Source organism: Castor canadensis, chromosome 4, assembly GCF_047511655.1.
Source record: "Castor canadensis chromosome 4, mCasCan1.hap1v2, whole genome shotgun sequence".
In the NCBI taxonomy this organism is placed as follows: Eukaryota; Metazoa; Chordata; class Mammalia; order Rodentia; family Castoridae; genus Castor; species Castor canadensis.
The window spans coordinates 103,270,941-103,291,881 of NC_133389.1; the positions used below are offsets into that span (position 1 = coordinate 103,270,941).

General features: G+C 36.9%; 1 protein-coding gene and 1 pseudogene across 2 annotated transcripts in view; both read left to right on the plus strand.

Annotated features, from left to right (window-relative positions):
* The first annotated feature begins 584 nt into the window (after nt 1–584).
* LOC141422695 (uncharacterized) lies at nt 585–1,915 on the plus strand (annotated as a pseudogene).
* The window catches only part of Acvr2a (activin A receptor type 2A), an 83,523-nt gene continuing 64,368 nt past the window's right edge, over nt 1,787–20,941 (plus strand). For both annotated transcript variants that reach the window (XM_074070711.1, XM_020167957.2), the window contains exon 1: nt 1,787–1,994. In XM_074070711.1, coding sequence (XP_073926812.1) covers nt 1,940–1,994 — 55 coding nt within the window. In that variant the 5' untranslated portion in view covers nt 1,787–1,939. The remainder of the gene's footprint in view (nt 1,995–20,941) is intronic.

Here is a 20,941-nt window from a genome sequence, read left to right on the forward strand (position 1 = left end):
AAGACAAAGCTTTGTGTAAAACGTGGGAATCAGTAAATCCTAAGTAAAACATGAATTACCCATATCATATAGTTGCCTTATTTTTATTTAAGAAAACCAAAACATTTCTAGAGTACATGTCAGGATATGGCAGTCATCCTCTAGTAATTTATATATTTATGTATTTACTAAGTACTTTTATACTAGATACTTCTGAGTGTTGGGATGAAAGAGGGAAAAAGACAAGACTTTTAGCTCACCAAAGTGTAGTAAATGACACAACTAGTAACTTTTAAAAGTCTTTACTTTGTGTTGTGTAGCCAACTACAAATATAGCAAATACCCCGAGCTTCTTGAGGTACGGATCCTATTTTTACCTTTTGGATCCTATTCCGTCCCTAGCAAAGCATCTCCTGAGCAAGCCACACGGATCAAGGGGTAAAAATAGGCCTTAAAGGCTAAATTTTAAAAGAGTACCCATGTGGCTGGCCATCAACTATGTCGATCGAAATCTGCATGGTTTTTCTTCAAAGCGCAATAAACAAATATATTTGAATCTATTACGTGCGGGACAGTTTTCAAAACAATGCTTTGCGTATGGAAGGTATGGTGGGAAAGGATTCAAACTGCACATCGTGATAATAGGCGTGGACAACCTGACCGGGAGGGGAGGACAGCCCTGCCTCCGTCGGTCTTTTCTCTGACAAAATGCTTCTGTGGAAGCCACTGCGGTGGGAGGCAAACAACAGCTCGCGCGGACCGGGCTCGCCGGGGCAGCTCCGCGGGCGCGTGGAGCAGGTCCCACCCCCAGCTCCTACCCACTCGGCGCTGAGGCTGTGCGCGGACCAGGCGTCCCCCAGAGGAAAGACGGGGTGCCGCAGACGCCCTTCGAGGTCCTGTTTCTCTTGAGTTTCCCCATGACCATTAGTGCGGTCGCTGCAGAAGGGCACAATCTGGATACCCGGCGCACCACGTCTCCGAGCACCTCCATCCGCCCACCCGTAGCCCAGCCCCTGCTCAGGGACTTTAAGGCGCCCGCGCCCCTTTGTCGCGGGATCTCTCGCCCAAGCAGGCCGGACGCCGAGGCATCGCGGTATCCAGCCTCCTTCGCCCCGCCTCCTGGCTCTCCACTCAGCCCCGCCCTCGCTCTCACCCCTCCCCCGCTCCTGCCTAGCTTCCCCGACAATCTCCTCGCGCTCCCGACCCGGCACGCGCGCTGCGCCCGGCCGCTACCGCAGCCGCCACTGCCGCCGCCGCCGCCGAGCGTTCCTCCGCTGCGCCTGGCTTCCAGCTTCGGGCCGGAACCGGAAGTCTGGGGGGCGGGGCCGGCGAAGGCCAGGAGACCGAAAACGCGGCCGAGCCCGGAGCCCGGAGCCGGAGCCAGAGCCTGGACCAGAACTTGGCCGTCTCCTGCACCGCCGTCGCCACCGCCTCCCGCCGCCCCTTCTCCGCGCCGCTGCCGCCTCGGCCGCCACCGCCGCGAGCTCGGCCGCCAGTAGTCCGCGGACTTTGGGTGTCCGGGTTGAAGGTCGGTCCGGACGTCGGACCCAGCTCGATTCCCGGACTGTCCGGGCGACAGCGGACGCCGCCACCGCCGCCTCCTTGTCGCCTCAGCCAGGCGTTTTGTTCCAAGAGACCCGAGAGGCGAGCGGAGCTGACAGTGATTTTGACAGTGATTTAAACCTGCTTTTGTTGTTGTTGGCTTTTCGTTGTTTGGTTTTGTGTGTTGTGCGTGTGTGTGGCGGTTTTTCCCTCCGTGGTACATTTTTTTTTATTGTTGTGCATTTTTTCCTTCTTTTTTTAAACCCGTGAACGTTTTTGTTTTTTTTTCTTTTTGCTCGGGGCTTCCGAATATGTTTTATGACGGTTGATTTTACACCAGGAGGTTTGTCTCCGAGGAAGACCAGGGAACTGGATATCTAGCGAGAACTTCTAACCGCTGCCCCGGCGCCTCGGGAAAATGGGAGCTGCTGCAAAGTTGGCGTTTGCCGTCTTTCTTATCTCTTGTTCTTCAGGTAGGTGCGGGGAGCGCGGCTCGGCGGGGCTGCGGCGGCCGCTGCTGGGGGCCGCGGTGGCTGTCGGAAGGGCGGCGGGCGGGCGGGCTCCAGTGCAGCCCGGGAGGCGTCCCCACACCCCACGCCCTGCGCCCCTCCGCTGCCACCCCCCCAGCTCCGATTGCGATCTGGAGGCCTCCATGAATCTTTCTTGTTTTGAGTTGGGTTGGCGAGCTGAGTTCTGTGTTGTGGAAGTGAGAAAGTCATGGTTTGTGGCCATAACACTCGATGACAGCGCTGGTTGGGTTGCAGTTAAGCCACAAATACCACAAGTGACAATTTATGCAAAGGTTGGGACCCAAAAGAAGGATTCCGAAATGTCATTTAGCTTTCAGCTCCTCCAGAACAAGGGCGGGTTTTGGTCGTCTGATAATTAGTGCCTCACCGGTGTCTATCGCGAAATAGATCTAGTCAGTTGTTGCTTAATTTTGACCGTGAGAAACAATGCATCCATCCTATCGGTAGTTTCATCTAGGTCTCCTTTCACGTTTTCTCCAACTTCATTGTCCGGTAGTGTTAAAAATAGTTGTAGTTGTTGTTGGAGTATTAACTGTAACCCAGTGCAGAAGAGGTATGCCACTGTGTATTTGTAATGTGCTGGCTTTCAACCACCATTTGTGTGCTCTTTTCAGGCATAGATTTTGCTTACCTTCGGAATACCTATTTTAAACGCTTTGTACTGAAGCATTGTTGTCAGTTAAGAACAGCCCATGTCAGATTGTTCTGTTAAATTTGCTATACCCAGGAGATATATTTTAACACAAGGTTGGAATAAGAATCTGGCCATTTTATATTTGAAATTTTGATTTTTTTGTGAGGACGTTCTATGGTTGCAACCAGTGGTTGGAAAAACTATCTAGTCTTGTATTTGAAATTATGTGAACACATACAGCATCTAGCTGAAAGGTGTGCAAACGTACACAACAGGAGAGTTAGTTTAATAGATGAAACAGTTTAAAACTCACAATGGTTGCATTTATCATAAATATTCAATGTTTAGTTACTAGGTTATGATACAGAATTATAGGTGGGATAACGAATTGACAGGTTCCGTAGCCATGTCTTTATCTCTTTTGCCATCGGGAAATTAAAGGGTGGTAGTCTTTTCTTTGTGTACCTATGTGGTGTGTGTGCATGTGTGTGTGCGTGCGTGTGTGTGTGTCCGGCGGCTTCCCCATCCCCCCCTTTTAATAGAATCTTTTGTAATGTATGGAATTTTGCTGAATGGTACATTTCCTTGTGGTTAATAAATGGATAAAGTCTAGTCTTATGTCTGTAGTGGTATTGATCAGTTCCGGGTGGGCTGAATGTGTTGTGAAATGGCGATCATTGCCAGAGATTAACCAAAAGAATCCATGTCTGTTTAAATGGAAGAAGGAACATTCTTAAGGCAGGCTGACAGTTCTTTTCATGCACATTTGGAGAGGAAACTAAACAATGGTGTGTCTGAAATGAATGAAGGCCTTGCTAACATTAAACATCTTGCTTTTGTGAAATGACTTAAGCATGTAGTTTTTAATCTTTCCAGTAGTACTGTTTCTCCTCTGTCCCTGTATGTTCTGGCTGGTGAACTCCTCTTGTTCAAATCCCTTTTTCTGGTCTCCTGCCCTTGAGGAGGAGGGGCATCATGGTCATTGACCAAGGGATTGTGGACATTATTCTCTCCCAAACCTACCTGAATCACATTGACTGGTGAAAGTGTTAATCTTGAGCAGTCTGAAGGTATTACTTCTGGAGAATCAGGCTGTTGCTAGATATTTTACAGCTTCCTCGGCTTGGTTTGGGAGTAAAAAGAATTGAGCATTCATTTCTTGTAGGATTATTTTCACTGGCCCAGCGAAAATAATTGATACAGAGTAATTTTGTTGTTATAGAGCATGTAGATATTCCATTTACATAAAATTGATATTAAGTATTGTAAAAAATGAACATTTCTAGTTGAACTAAAATGTGTGATCCTGTAGAAGATAATTGAAATAATCTTAAAAGCCTTAATCCATACTTGTACATGAAGGTTTTTGGTACTTAAAGTGTCTGATTTTTTTTTTTTTTAAAAGGGCTTTGTTATGATTTGAATGTACTCTGAAAAAGGAGTATTGTGTTCCTCCTAATTCGTTTTTCTATGTAATGTGTAATCTGGCATGTTGGAAGCATATAGAGTGGCTATTCTTTTTATGAAATTTAAGAAATTTATCAAGTTATCAGGGTTTTTTTTGTTTCTGGATATTTCATTAAAAAATCAAATAGAAACAGTAATGAGAAAGTGTTTACACTTGGTGTTCAGGATGGATGTTTACTATTTCTTTTAGTATTTTGTGGACATTGATTTTTTTTCGGTTTCCATCGTATGGTATGTATTACAGAGACTGATTATGCAGACTGTTCCTGTAAGATATGGCCAAGTGTATAATTTCCTCTTCACTCTCATTCTAGGGGATACATTGTTAGTTTTGCCTTCAGCCTGGAATGCCTTCAGATTCCCTTTAATTTTGAATTTTTTCATTCTTCTTATCTCTCTACAGATTCTGTTTCAAAACAGAAATATGTTTTTCAGTTTTTCTTTTTAAAATATCATGAATGAATTGTATCTTTTCTTACAATTTCTTAAAATGTGAGGATGAATTGTAATAGTTGCTACGGCTTAGGTTTAAGCTTCCTGGGGTGATGCAGCTATTGTGTGGTATTTGTGTTGCATTGAACTAAATGAGAATTTCTTGGGATTTTGTGTGAGCTAGAGCAGTGTTGTCAATATGTTGATGAAAGAAGAAACCAGGACATACTAACTATGTTACATTTTTTTTAGTTCACTTAGGGAATACTGTGTGTGTGTGTGTGTGTGTGTGTGTGTGTGTGTGTGTGTGTGTGTGTGTGTGTGTGTGGTGGTTGGAGGGAGAGTTGGCATTGCAGACAATCTTCTGGGACTCCTCTGAACTTTGGCTAACAAGTGATAGATACTAAATGCTTTGTTTTCTAAATGGCAGAATCCTTAAATGCTGTCTGTGATCACATCCAGGTATGTTGAAATGTGTGTACCAGATAAAAAAGCAGAATAATTGCCCTACCCCATTTCATTCTGAATTGTGTATGTGTGTGTTTATGATCTAAGCCAGTAGTTCTCAAGTTGGGGAGATTTTTGCCCCGGGGGATATGAGACTTTTTTGGTTGTCACAACTTTGGGAGGCAAGAGTTGCTATGGTATCTAGTGGGTAGAAGGCAGGGGTGCTGGTAACCATCCTGCAATGCACAGGACAGCCTTCCACACAAAGAATTATCTGGCTCAAAATGTCAGTGTTGAGATTAAGAAACTCTGTTCTAAACTCCTAATTTTTAAAAGCATTAGTGCTTTTAAAAAGTGCTTTAAAAAAGAGTGCTGTGCTCTCCTACATGCCAATACATGATACAGTTCTCCAGGTGACTTTGTATTGTAAGTTTTCATCATTTTTAAAATTAGAATGTGATTAGTGAATATATTATAGCTACATACATTATTTCATCCTATTATACTTTAGTAAAAATATTTTGCTGACTTATGAATATTTTCTAATTATCTGTTTTGATAAAGTGTTCATGAACCTTGCATGTTCATTGTTATGATGAAAGATTGGTCAAGGTATCACATTTAATTATATTTACTTTTGATCTAGTATTCTCTCTGCCAGAATAATCATCTTTAGCTATAGTCCCTTTTATACCTGAAATCACTAGGCTGCATATTTGGTATTTGTGTGCCTGTGTGTGTATGAATGCTTTACACGGTTCTTGGACAGTTTTATGTCATGGAAGAAATTTGCTCACATTTATGTTCCTTGAATGGTTTCAAGGTATAAGGATATTTCTTTTCTCTAGCTAGCTTTAATTTTAAGAAACTTTAAAAGTGATTTCTTAATTATCTAATTTTCTTCAGAATCATTAGCTGGGTTTTTGGTTATTGGTAGACTCACTTAGAATTCACTAAGTAATATGATTTCTTGCAGGCCCTTGCCCTTTTTAAGGTTAAATCTTGGTGATAATTAATAAATGTGTGCCTTGTTTTGAACTCTGGATTTAAGAATGTTAACCCATCTAGGTTGAGAATTACAGTGAAACTCTTAAAATAAAAGTTGCACTATACCATTCAGAGGAAAATTTTGAAGTCACTCCCACAAAAAGTATGTAAATTACCCTCATACTGTCTCCTAACACACCTCCTCATAACCTCCTCCTGATACTACTGATATTTTCACCTTTTGGGTCCAGGAGACTCACTGTTTATAAGAATGAAACAGAACTAAACTAAATGAAATTTCAATAATCTTAAAATTGTTTCTTTAGATTCTTAGACTTCATTTTGTTGCATTTTTACTTTTACAACTACTCTTATTCCTCATCTTTGATGTCTTAAAAATCAGTGCTTGAATTTGTCTCTTCATACTTTCTTATGTTGTCACTTGTTATTGTGTCTCCTTACATTGTAGCTAAGTAAGATTGACAAAGGTTGATATTGGGGTTATTGGTACAACTTCACTCTTCACATTGTGAAAATTCATTATTTCTTCCATTATATAATTTACTTTTCACTTTTTCCCCTTCTTTGTCTACTTCCATATACTATAGGCTGCTTCCTTGTGGAACTCAGTTGTTGCTAAGCATCAGGGTACCTTGAGAGGGCTCACTTGTGGTTTAAATGAAAACAGATTGGATTTAGAATGTTTGAGAATTAACCAGGTAGTCTTTTCCACTGTTGTTTCATTTGCTGGTTTCTGGATCACCAAACACACACTTGGGAATAGTGTTGCTCACTATTCCCATTTTTCATTTTCAGGTTTTCCTTAACTCTTTTCTGCTTTCAAAAAGTCTGTATCTTATTATTGCTGTTTATCATATCTTAAGCCAAAATTTGACCAGGCCTAAGAGTGTATTGGTACTGATGGGCCCACATTAGGCTTCCTCTGTGGCAGATTTAATTCTGTTAGGTTATAACGGTCATGTCTAGATAGAACATTGATTTCAAATTGACTATTGAACATAAAAGTTCCAGGAATAGTCTATAGAGGAAGAAGGCAAGGAAACTATTATAGATGGCAATTGACTTTCCATCATTTTCCAACAGATTTCTGTTAGTCACTTGCATGTACAACACATCTGGTGGTCAGGCTTTGCTTAAAAGAGGAACTTACTGTCTGTGAGGTTGAATTTTATGAACTGTTAGAATGGTAGACTTAGGAGAACACTTGGAAGGTTCTTATGGATAGTAAACAAGAATGTGGTCATGGTAGACTTGAGTTCTAGTGCCAGCACTGCCACTGTCCAGTACATTTGTCATTTTCTCTTACGTAGATTATTGTAGTACCTTTCTAGCTAAGAACTAGCTAGTTTCCTGTCACCAGTTTCTCTTCTTTCCAATTCATCTACATAGATGCCAGAGTGACCTCATTGAAAAATAAGTCTGAATATATCAACCTTGCTTTAAAATCTTTCACTGGCTGTGAGTCACCTTTAGCATAGAATCTGAAGTCTTAGAGTTGTGTACAGGGTCCCTCATAATTTGGTTCTTGCCTAATTTCTCTAACCTCTTCGTGTATATAGGCTCCAGAGTTAGACTTTGGTTTTCTTGGTTTAAATCTTGGCTTTACAACTTAGCCTTGATTAAACTCACTTCATCTTATGTGCCTCAGTTTTCTGTTCTGCAAAATGGAGATGTTAATAGTACCCACTTTAGAAATTGGTTTGAAGATTAAGTAACACATAAATGTTAGGTATTTTGCTGCTGTTCCTCTTCAGCATGAGTTCTATATTCCATTCATACAAATTCAAATTGAAATTTCCTGAATGTGTTACTCTTTATCATTTATCAGTATGATGCCTTTGTACATGTTGCTTCCTCTTTAACTGGCTAATTCCTCTTGTTTTTAAGACTAAGAAGTATCACCTCTTTAGAAATACTTGCCACCCAACTCACATTAAGTAAGCTGTTGCCTGTTCATCTAACACTTTGCAAGTGACCTTGATTTCAGTAATTGTTGCAGATATACTTGCCTATTTCCACCTTAAATTAATACAGGTGTTTCCTGTTTCCAGTCTTCCAAGACAACTTCCCATTATCCACAGACCCATTGCTAGAACCTAGCACACAGTAGGTGCTTTGCAAATGTTTATCAAATGAATGAAATGTTATTATTTCACATCCCTGGGCCAGAGATTTCCTTTTATGTTAATAAGTGATGAACTTGGATTAGATTAGCTCTGAAATTTTTTCTGACTCTAAAAGTTTTGTGTTTCTATAGTTTTAGGATTAGATTTCAATAGTGATAGTTTATTAAGAAAAATTATTTTGCTAGTGGTTGTTTTCATATCCTTTAAGTTCTGTTTACTTTTAAAGAATGCTTTGTTTCTGATTGTTACCTTAAATTTTTTTAATACAATTTGAATTGTAGCTATATAGAAAGTATCTTAGATATCTTCAGGTCTAGCGACTTCTTTTTCTTACTATAATCCAAGATAAGAATTATACATTTTGTCATAATTTGGTGCCATGTAGTAATTTGTGAATTTGTGTGCAGTGGACAGGCTGTGTATATCAGAACAAAGTTTCACGAACTATATACTTTTATTGTGTATAGGACACGTTTCTTTTATATTTTATTTCATTTAAAAAATGTTGATTTTGACCCATTAGGTGATTTGGGGACAAGCTAATAGATTGTAAACTCCTAAAACACACTGGTCTAATTTAATAATCCCTTGTTTTCTCTACCCTATACTCTCTAAGTGGAAAAGGAAATGGGTGCAATGAAAAATAGATGCACTGAAAAAAAACGTGCTGAAAAACATGGTCATTAGTTAATTTACAATAGAGAACGTATGCCTAGATATGGAACATAGGGAAAACTTTTACCAAGGATGAACTTGGACCTTCCTAGGTAGAATTATTCTCTCTTTTGGGCTAGTTGAATAAATTAAGCAAACAAGAAGGTACTCAAAAAAATTAGATTATAATTTTGGGGAGTTCTGATTTTTTTCATTTAGGAAAGTCTTACTGGAGAACATAGATCCTAACAACAGGACAAAATAGTCTTAGTGTGAGGTTAAGAAGAATATTCATCTTAATATAAACGAAGAAGCACAAAATACTGTCAGGGATGCAGATGGCATTTGAAGTAAACTTGGTCATGGTTGGAAGGAAGCAAGTTGGGATAGAGGGGTTTGGACTTAATCTGAGGAAAAGATTTGTGTGATGCAGAGATGTTTATAATTGCTTGAAGAAGTAGGGTAGTCTCACTTGAGAAGGTAAATCCAGATGGAAGTAATGAAAAAGGAGAAGAGGTAGGAGTGGATGGTACAGATGCTGATGTGTGTCCCAAATATGTATATGTGGAATATAGGGCAGAAAAGCAACTTGAAGAATAAGGCAGATGGTAGAACTACTAAATAAAATTGGTAAAGAAATCACAAGCCAGAAAAAACCAGAAAGCACTTGCATAGCTAAATAAGTTTATAGATAGATATGGCTGTAGATGATAAGCATGAATGAAAATGCACACGTAGATTTGGAAAAATAAAAGAGTACATTAAAAAACCATAAGACTAAGAGTGCATGTAATATTCTTTTACAGGGGCAGACACTGTGACGGATATGTCTCCATTGTGATGTCTAGTTAAATAATTCTGAGCATTAATAGCCCAATATGTTGTTTGTATTTAATAGTCAAATTCCAGTACTTACAGTAATTACTCATTTTTGGTCATCTAGATTATATTCTTCCAAATTTATGTGAGGCATTTTCCTTCTGTAAATCATACTGTCCTATAGAAATAGATTTAGATACTTTTCTGAGCTTAGTATATGCCATTCATGCTTGAAACCTGAACCTTTCATTGGCCATTATTGTCAACTAGATAGAAAGGAGTTTTTTCTGTGGTTGTCTATAATCATATTGGGAATCACTTTATTTCTTAATGTTGCTGAAGCAAGTAAACACACAGCAAGAAGATAGTTTTATCAGATTAGAAGAACTGCACATTTGGGGAGGAATTACCTTATAAACGATTTTACAAAGTAATCAAGTCTTTACATATTAGAATATAAATAAGTCTATTTATTTATATGGCTTGGAGATAGAATTTTTCATAGTTATGATCACTGACTTTAAATTTATATTTGGTAAAAATGAGACCATTATTAAGAAAAATCTTTTGTTCACATCTTTATGAGTCTGTGGTAAATCAAGCTTATTCCAAGATACTATTTCAAAAAGAAGGGGCATGGGTAAGCTATGAGATATTAGCACTTTCTAAAACTCTAAGATTACCTTTTTAGGTTTATAAATCAAGATGTATTAAATGAAATAATATACCGCATAACTTAGTAGCTGGTTCAGAGTAGCTCTCACATACATATGTTAGTCATGAACCTGTCTTTAAGTCTAGTTAAAAAGGATGTATAGTATGTAAGTCATTTATAATATAGATTCAGTTCTTGGGAGATACTAGTTTTCAGTCATATTATTAGCTAATACAAAATAATATTCTAACTAAATGATACAGCTTAAAAAAATATCAGCACACAGTGTTAGGAGCCAGGAAATAGAACATTCATATATCCTGATTGTTTACAAAGAGTTCTTTAAGGTCTCATTGTTCTGGCATGCATTAAAAAGAAATATTGGAATAAATTTTCATGTCTGTTTGATGTAGTTTAAAATATTTTGCTTGGACAGCTTCACTTAAATTTTAGGTGTTTCAAGATTTCATTGATAGAAGTAAAGTTTTGAAGATTCTCAAGTAGGTGCCAGCTACTTAAGGTTTGAAAACACAAAGGGTTGATTTTTTAAGTCAGTAATTTGAATGTGGTGTAATATTCTGGACTAAAACTGCTATTCAAATTCCTCCTTTCCTACCACCTCTTTGACCACTACTAAGACCTCACTTTACTCACCCCTAAATTAAAAAGAATAAAATAAACATTAATTTAACAAATAAATAATGGACTACATGCTAGCCACTGCATTAAGTGCTTAGGATGTAGCAAAGAACAAGACCTACATGATGATGTCCTTATGATTATGCCTTTTTGGAGCTTACTGGCCTAAATAAGTGATCAAATGAATCAAATAATTGCACATTGTTACTAGTGCCTCCACAGAAACTAACAGGGTCCTGAGAGGGTAACTATTTACCTCACATTATGCATCATAATCTCTCGTTATTTACCTTATTTATCTACCTACTTATTATTTGTCCTTTCCACTGCTATAGTGCAAGCTAGATTTGATGAACTGAAGGGTTGGGGGGGTAATGTTTAACTTGTTCATCACAGTACCCCAGCACACAGCATAGTTTCTGCTACAATCAATATTTAACTGGTTGCTTGAAGAAATGAATGTAAGGACAGGACCCTAGAGACAAGTACAAGATCATATAGGACTTTGATCTAACAGGAGAAGGAGTTAGAATAATATACAAAGGGCAGTGGGTAGCAAAGTTTTAAGGAGGAGCTAGATCTGGTTTATGTGTTAAGATTACTTTGTCAAGTCTCTGAAAAATATATTGGAAATGTGTAGGATTAAAGAGGTGAGACCAGTTAGCAGCCTATTGCATCAGTGCATGCTAGGGAGACTGTCCAAGATCCCTTCTAGTTTTGAACAATCTCTGTATTCTAAAGCTTGCCTATACTTAACAGTCTTCTAGGACATTTTTTAAAAAGTCACCCTATTTTTCGTACTTACTATTACCTAAAACACACACACACACACACACACACACACTCTGTCACTTCTTATGCATATTAGTGCTTTGAATATATTATCTACAAACAGAAAAGAGATGATAAACCCAGGCTAGAGTTTATTTAGTGACAAATTCCTATCTTTACATTTTTTGTATCTGTTAATTTATATTCCTGTTTACTTAAGCATTCCTATTTTGTCTGTGAAACTTTGGCTTTGCTCCTTTTCAAATGGCTGTTTTTTTTTTTTATAATATCACCACTTTATTGTTTCAAACACTAACATACTATATTGTTGATATGGTTGAGTATTCACAAGTGAAAACTCAGAATATTTTGTGTCTTAATTCTAAGGAAGTTATCTTCTCACGTTATCAAGGTCTTATGGAAAAGACTGAAAGGGTAAATAGTTAATACTTAGAGCTATTAGTTTTACTCAGGGTACATCATCTAACGGTAGGTAGTCAGCTTGAGTATTTTTGTCTGGAAAGGAGTGGGGAGAGAGGCCGTTATTGGCACAGGAAAATCAGCTTTTTATTATGGCATAATTTTAGCAATAGCATCTTTGACTAGGAAAAACTGCATTATTACCCAAAGGTGCAACCAGGGGAGGCATTAAATTTTAGAGAATTTTAAAAATATAGTGTTGACTACCTCTTTTCCTTTGTTACCATTTGATTTCTTTTATTTTGGTAAGGCTAACTATCTTTGGTAAGCCACCTTCTATAAAGAAGTGCAGTTTCATTCTGTAAATATTAAAGGACATTCTATTTTTTTATTACCTTAAGTAGTTGTAGGAAATTAACTGATTGTAAGGCTTTGTGTTTCCTGGTAGTAGAGTTTCATACTATAGAATTGTAGAATTTGCTCATTATTTTTATTTAGACTAAGACTTGAAATGAACTTGTGAAGTTTACTTTAAATGATATGGGAAGAAATGAAAAATCAAAAAGTAAAAGAAAATGATGATAAGTAATGAGTGAGAGCAGTTTCTAGATAGTAACTTATACAAAATGGGCATGGAAACAGAAAAGGAGTTTGGTTAGCAGATATTCAGAAGTAGAATAAAATACCTTTCTAAATGACTAGAAAAAAAATTGAATAGACACTGACTATCTCATATTCTACACAAATATAACAAATCTTACCGGTAACCTTCTCTTCCTTAATTCTTTAAAGATACATAAACCTTGTTTAGGTGTTGAATTGGGAAATTATTTACCAATTACATTTTTTTGTTGTTAAAATAGAAATTGCTTATGAGCCCAGAGGGCTAGAAATAATAGAGGCAATTAAATTAGGAGGTTCTGAATACTGAGAGGGCCTAACAAATAGTCAAGCACTGTTTTTTCCAGAACTACCTCCTCTATCAGAATGATTCGTCAGAAGAATAAACTCCTTAAGCGAATCATCACTTCTGAAGGATGGAGTAAAAGTACAGGTTATGGTCAGAGGGATGTAGGTAGCTTTGTTTCTCTTTTGAGTTGTTGAAGCATAGTTTTGATCTTTTATCTGCAGGTCTTATCTTTTATAGCCCAAGAATATCCCCATATCACAAATTGGAGTTTCTAGTTAGTCGAACAACATATATATAGCAGGTGTGACTTAAGCAGCATTTTTATAATTAATAGCTAGGCTTGCATCTGTGATATGAAAGTAAATCAACGTACCAAACCCCAGAAGAGTAGATGACTGTAGCCTGTTACAGATTGTAGAATTTTTACCATTGGAATATGTGGTAGTTAATAGAAATAAAAACTAGTATTGTTTGTATGAATGAAGCTTTTTTTTTGGCAAGAATGGTTTTCAAAAACAAACATCCACAAGAACTTACTGTATCTTCAGATGCAGTGAGAGTAATTAATTATGCAGTTCTTGGACTGGTATATTATAAAGAACATTATTCAGAGAGAAAACTTGTGTGTCAGGGGGCCTGTCTCTACACTGGTGTGATATGCTATGTGAATTTGGGGAAATTCCATAGTCTAGTGTGGAGTTTAGAGTGCCCCTCACAAGATTACAATTAGGCATCAAGGCTACATATAAGCCCAAGCACACTCATGTATATATGTATATGAAACTTTTAAAACTTTGAGATGTTATGCCAGATATTTATAGATAATACAATGATGTTTTTCAAGAAGTGAGAGCAGTGGGAAAGTTTCAAATAAACTATGACAACACAGTTAATTCAAAATTTGTGATTTTTAATGAGTAGACATTTATTCTTAATATACCAGTGAATAAAGATGTTAATTCCATAAGCAATTTAATATAAAATATTGAAAGGATGTTTATTTCTTACAGTGACCTTAAAAGTGCTACATGATAAGGCCACTGTCAAATCTCATCTTTTGCCCTATTGGCCCTCTGATAGTTCTACATACCAATTGCTTTTTATTCCTCTTACCTTTTTTTCCACTTGCCTTCCATTAATGTTTATGAGCGGGACTATATCTTGACTTACTCACTGTAGCTTTCCCAGTGTCTGGTACATAACAGATTCTTAACAAATACTTGTAAGTGAATGCTTTTAAATGATTAAGACAGGAATCTGCAAATGTTTTTTGTAAATGGCTAGATAGTAAATATTTAGGCAGTCTCTTTTGTAGTTACTTAGCTCTGCCAGTTTTAACACAGAAGCAGTCCTAGACAATATGTGAATGAATCAGTGTACTTTATTAGTGTACATTAAAATTTGAATTTTATATAATTTTTTGTGTCTCACCACGTATTATTTTGATTTTTTTAACCATTTGAAATGTAAATATTGTTCAGAGTCTGGATTAAAAATTGGCCGCATACTGGATTTGACCTGTGGGCTTTAGATTGCTAATCTCTTGGACATTATATAAGTGGCACTATTCCTTCAATTTAGAAATACATTATTTTAAAAACTTTCTTTGGAACCTAGGAAACATTTTCTTATAAAATCATTATTATATGTGTTATTTAAGATCCCAGGCCAATCCATAAGCCTGTTTTATCTCCTGTGTTGTATTCCAGCAATACTGTAAAACTTCACCATCAGAAATGATACTATCTCTGGGAGAAAATGAATTTAGTATTCTTTCTTAGACCAGAAGAAACACAGACTATCTCCCCATTGTTATCAGAATTTCCTTTTTCCAAAACCCCTCTTGGGTTTTGCATGCTAGGAAGTACCCTGCTTCTAGGTGAGGGTATGGTAAGACTACAAAGAACTTTATGTATGTGATTAGGGAGGAGGGAATGTGAGGAAAAGCCAGGGAGAGAAGAGTACATAGTAGTTGGAATCATGAAATCAATGTGGTGCATCAACATTAACAAAAAAGAAAGTATAGGAAATATCAAAATGAATCACATGTAATAAAGGATAGTATTGTTTTGTAAAGCTTCAGTTTTGTGTGTAATTATATGTGTGCATGTACTGGGTGACAATGCAAAATGTATTCTTACTGTAGTTTGTGATGAGAAAGATCTTGAGATTTCTTTTTTTTCCTTATTCTAAGTGAGAGCCAAATGAAATATAAGGAAATCTCTTGCTTGCTACAGTATGTTTCTGGTACTGAGCTTCTTTATGAGGTAGTTGCCTATTTTACAGATGAGAAAACAAGATCAGACAGCTAGTAAGCATTAACGAGATTCAAATGGAGGCTTGCCTTATTTAAAATATATACTTCATCTATTATACTACGGATGAAAAAAAGAAGCTACATATGACTTTGTGTTTTAGAGGACAAAATTGATGATAGCCTACCAGATTTCTTGAAACAAAGCATTGGCTTCAGTGATAGGCAGGTCCACTAGAAAATGAAGAAAATGGTTAGGGACTCTATATGAACTGCACAGTGTAAGAGAGGAGAGATTTCACCTTTATTATTTTTTTCTTCTTCTTCCCTCTGTACTACTTACTGTCTCTTCTCCTTTACACTACACCACCAAAATAGCAGGGAATTGAGGAAAAAGGTTTAGTGAGGAAGAGCAATATAATCATGTCTTTAGCTGAAAGGGGAATGAGTAAGGAAATCCAAGTAGCAGGGCCACCTGGCCACCCAGATGGGTAGGCTGTTCCCAGGTGGCAATTTACAAGTGGGTGTAGGTAAAACAGGGCCTGCTATTAAATTGTGTTACAAGTAGAAGTCTTGGCTTTGGAGATTGGTAGCTTTGATATGCTAATTGAATAGTTCTTTTTAAAGTTATGTTAAGGGAAAGCCTCTCCTGATCAACACTTGGTTAGTCCAAAGTCAGTTTAAGTACTTAAAAATCATAATACACGTCTTTTAAGACATTTCTGTTTCTATTCAGATTGAGTGAGCAAATATGTTGAAATCTTAATTCATACTGATTCCAGTCTCTAATTTGATTTGTCTTGGGAAGAAAAAGATCCATATTTTTCACTAGAAAAGTGACAAAACCACAGCAGACAGATACCTGGTTAATTGAATGAAAAAAGATGACAGACCCTTAGTATGTATTTATTTTTCCTATGTTAGGTTGGGATTCTTGCTTTTCCAGTGGGAATTGCTAAATCATATGGAATGAGTTTCAGTGACTAGCTCTTCCAGACTTACTATCTTTTAGCTCCATTGCTTGCTCCTTGTTTATGTATTGCTTACCTTTCTGTTTTTATTATTACTTGTTAATTTGTTTGTCTATTAGCTGACCTTAGTGTAAAGTTAGTGTTCAGAACATTGGAGCCAGATTGCTTGGTGTTCAACTGGAAAATGAAGATCACAAGGGCATGGACTTTATACAGTTGTTATTAAGTTTTTAGGCTGTTATAAAGTGCTTTGAATGATTTCTCCAATGTTGCATTCTGAATAACTCAGTAAATATTAATTGCAGATGCTGCTTGTTGTTATTGCCTAGCAGTGTCTACCTTTAAACTGTTTATTAAATATAAACAAAATACAGTGAATTTAAGACGGAGGACATTTCACTGTATTTAGGCAGAAACTATACCTATGCAATTGGCATATTGTTTTGGTCAGGATGCAAATAATGCTTTTAAAAAATTATTTTTTTAAATTAAAATTAAATTACTGGACTAGTAGAATGGCTTAAATGGTAGAGTGCCTGCCTAGCAAGTGTGAGGCCCCGAGTTCAAACTCCATTGCTGCCAAAAAGCAAAAAAAAAAAGCCCCAGAAAAACAAAAAACAATCAATAGTACTCATCTAATTGTGGTTTAATTCTAGAACACTTGTTGATTATTAGGGAGAATACTAACATTTTCAGTTACATAGTTTAGTGCTGTTATTTATATAATGATTTGGGGGCTCTTTTCAGAAAATTATAGAACGGAGTAGTGTCATTCAGTAGTATGAGAGCAGCTCAAAACCTTTTCAAACAAGATAAAGATATAGGAGTGGATGTGTTTAGGCGAATAACTTAAATTTCCAAAAGTGTATCTTGTTTTACTTTCTCAGTATCTGAATCTCATCATTTCTGGAAAATAACTTCCATGTATTTATGCTTTCTAAGTGATTTCATGAATGCTTTTATTTGATTCTATTTGAACTTATTTTTTTAAAAAATTAGGAATTTTTTTTTTAGGAGGACCTTTCTGTGAAAGATTGTGGGGAAGAGTTCTAATAGAGATCACCTTGCTCAGAGGGAAGCTGGAACTCATCGTTTCCTTTTCACAAATTCTAGTTGTTTCTGGGTACTTCTTTCTCTTTATACCCACTTTAGTGTATAAGTCCTCTGCTATCTTTGCTAAGATCTTATTGCTAGTCACTACCATGCTCGGGTCGCCTTTGAACTTATTTTAGATAGGGTCTGCATTAAATTTGCCTGAGGTTACTAATCAGTGGAGTTAGAACTAAAACCCTGACTTTTGAGTTCAGAGTCCTTTGTAAAGAATTCTTACCAGCTTTGAGAGAATCCTCTTCTGCCACCTCTCACCTTCAGTGGGAGAAATGTATGCAGTAATTTTTATACAGTGGTTGCTTTGTAAATAATGTTTGTACCACACTTTGAGAAAAATTTCCTCAAGGAAATTTGTAGGTAAATCATGCCCTTGATTGGTACAGAAGTGCTTTTCTCAATCACTTTTACTTTTTGATTAAGAATGTTTAAAATTGTTTTCCTAATGGGCCATAATTAGGTTATTCTTATTATACATGTACCAGAATTTTATATTATTTTTACATATTACATTTTTTTTGGTCTAAACTGGAACTGGCAAGTTATGTCACAGCCCTTTAACGATAAATAACAATGATATTATTAATGCTTATATTATGCCCTGGGCTAAATGCTTTTAACTTTTAGTGATAAGAGGTGTGACTCACCCTACAAGGTAAATATCCCCATTTTACAGATGAAAAAACAGATTTAGTGGCTTGCCTAAGGCTACTTAAGTAAGTGGGAGAGCTGGGGTATCTAACTTAGGTCTGTAGGACTTAAATCTGTTCTTATTATTGAATTAAATGTTCTAAAACATATAAGTTATCAATTCTTGGGCATTATGAATTTCTTTGAACCTGTTCTACCAAGGTTCCTTCCTCTTCCACTACAGCTGCTGTTGCTGGCACTCCTTGAAACCTATGATATAATCAGAAATGCTAAGTTATCAAATGGAGGTGTTGATGGTCTGCTATGGTTCCTGTGACTGATATAGCAGAGCTTTCTCCACCTCTGAAATGATAGTAGTTGTGCACAGCTGTGTAAAGACTGAGAAACAGAAGTTGCTCCTTTTGATTACATAATGAGCCAGAATCAGAACTAGGTCAGAATTCATTTGCTCTGATCATCACTTGAGTAATTAGTGGATCAAATGTTCAAAGTAATCGCATCTACTTAAAATGATATACCTTGATTCAGAGAAGTTGGCCTAGTTGAAATTTGCTCATGTAAAGGAAAACAAACCCATGTTTTTTCCAGCTTATTTGGAAAATAATTTAATGATTGCCCATTAGGTGCTTGTTACCTATACTGGTTGCATGAGGAAAAACATGTTAGATAAATATGAATGGTTCCGGCATTAGGATTTGTTGTTCCTTTCCCTCATACATATTAGTATAGATTGATAAAAAGATACAATATATGCTTTATTTCTCCAGATCTAAGAAGCTCAATTTTCTGATACTGTAACTTTTAAAGTATTGATTAGCTTCCATAAACTGAAATAAGATGAAGACAATAAGAAGAAAAGGAAATCCTTGATTTTTGTGGTTTTTAGAGTAGGACATCTGAATGAATGATGGCAAATAAGTAGTGGAAACTAGTAATAAATCCATGGGGACTTGATTTGAATTTAGGTGACTGAATTTGTAGAAAAACTAGTATTGTCATATCCATAAGCCATTTAGCTCTAATTCATATCAACCAATAATTAAGGGGTACCTACTTAGTGTTTCCCAGTTTGCCAGGTTCTGTAGAGTTTAACAAAAGGAATAGTCTAAGAAACTAGTCACTTTGGATTGCTAAACCCAGCACTGTAAAGATAATATATATTCTGAAGTTAAAAATGCAGTATAAAAACATTTGACATGTTGATTACTAAAATTAGTGGTGTCTGTGTCTGGCATCGGTTGACTTTGGTCAACCTGGAAGCTTTGGTTCTCTTTTAAAACTTTACTAGGTGAAAGATGCATTTTGGATTTTCCTTGGTTTGGTCTTTTTTGAGTTCTTCTTTGCCTTGTCTCTTCCTGATTTTATTGCTGCACCACAAGGAAAGGGATTGTGGTCTTCATGCGTTATCACTGCACTCCTGGTGTTCAGTGCTCAATAAATATTTGTTAAGTAAATTAATGTGAAGGAGTATCCCTTTTTCCTCTTACTGTCCAATTTCTTGAAACGGTTACACATTTATACCTAACTCTACATCTGTACCTTTTGTTCTTTGTACAGCCTACTTTTAGCTCTAAGTGAAATAATTCCCTGTAAGATGACTGATATTCTGATTGCCAATCTAAGCAATTCCTATCTTGTTTGTGAATTGACTTTTCTGTAAGTTTGATAGTATCTTCCTGTTGCTTTTTGAAATTCTTTTGTCCTTAACTCTCCCCATTCTTGTGACTATAGTGCCTCCTCACATTTATTGATTCTTCCCATCCCTTTTGTGTTGCTGTTGTTTCCAGAATTTAATCTTTTTTTTTTTTTTTTTTTTTGGTACTAGGGCTTGAACTCAGGCCCCACACCTTGAGACACTCCACTCCTATTTTTGTGATGGGTTTTTTTGAGATAGGGTCTCACAAACTATTTGGCCAGGTTGACTTTGAACCACGATCCTCCTTATCTTTGCCTCCTGAGTAGCTAGGATTACAGGCGTGAGCCACCGGCTCCCAGCCAGAATTTAATCTTTATGTAATTTTTATCTTATATTCTCCTCCCTGCTTAAGTATTCCCATCTCTCATCTTTAATTTTAACTAAATGTAGATGTCCAGAATTACATCTTTGGTTTTTGATCTGCCTCTTGAGCTCTAGACTTATTTATTAGTCATCTAGTAAGCATTAAGTATATGTCAGGTCTGGGACTTAATGAATAAGACACAGTCTTTACCCTGGAGGATTCACAGTCTCATTTGGAGGAGAATGATTAGTAAACTAGCAATTATGCTGCATTCATATCTATATTAGAGTGCAGAAAAGGTGGCCTAGTTCTGTTTGGAAAGGATCAGGTCAGGCTTTCCCACAATGGTACTTGAAGTATTCATGAAGGATGAGTAGGAATTCACCAAGTGAATAAAGTAGGAGGAATATTTTTTGTTGCCTCTTGATTGTGCTCCTTAGTAATGAGACAGCTCAGTATAGATAAGTTTTCCAAGGTTCCAGGACAAACAACCTCAAGAAAGGCATGAGAATAGTAGACCAATGTCATGCCTGCAAAATAGAGTCAGACATTAAATCCAGAGGAAGAGAAGTGACTGTGAGAGCAGGAGAGTTAACAACATTTTCATTACTATTTATTCAAAGCATGTATAGAGAATGATCTAGACTATGACTCTGAAAGTGGTGTGTGCTGGATTTGCCCCTTTCTGTGATACCTGTTATGTAGTGCAGTAATGGTCATGAAAGAATAAAGTATTGCTTTGCAGACTTTAACATGCACATGAATCACTTGGAGATGTGGTTAAAATGCAGATTTCAATTTGGTAGGTCTTGAGTGGGATCCCACATTCTGCATTTCTAACAAACTCTCAGTGATTCTGTGCTGTCTGTTCATGGACTATACTTTGAGTAGAAAGAGATTAAAGTAGCCAAGAATGGCCAGACTG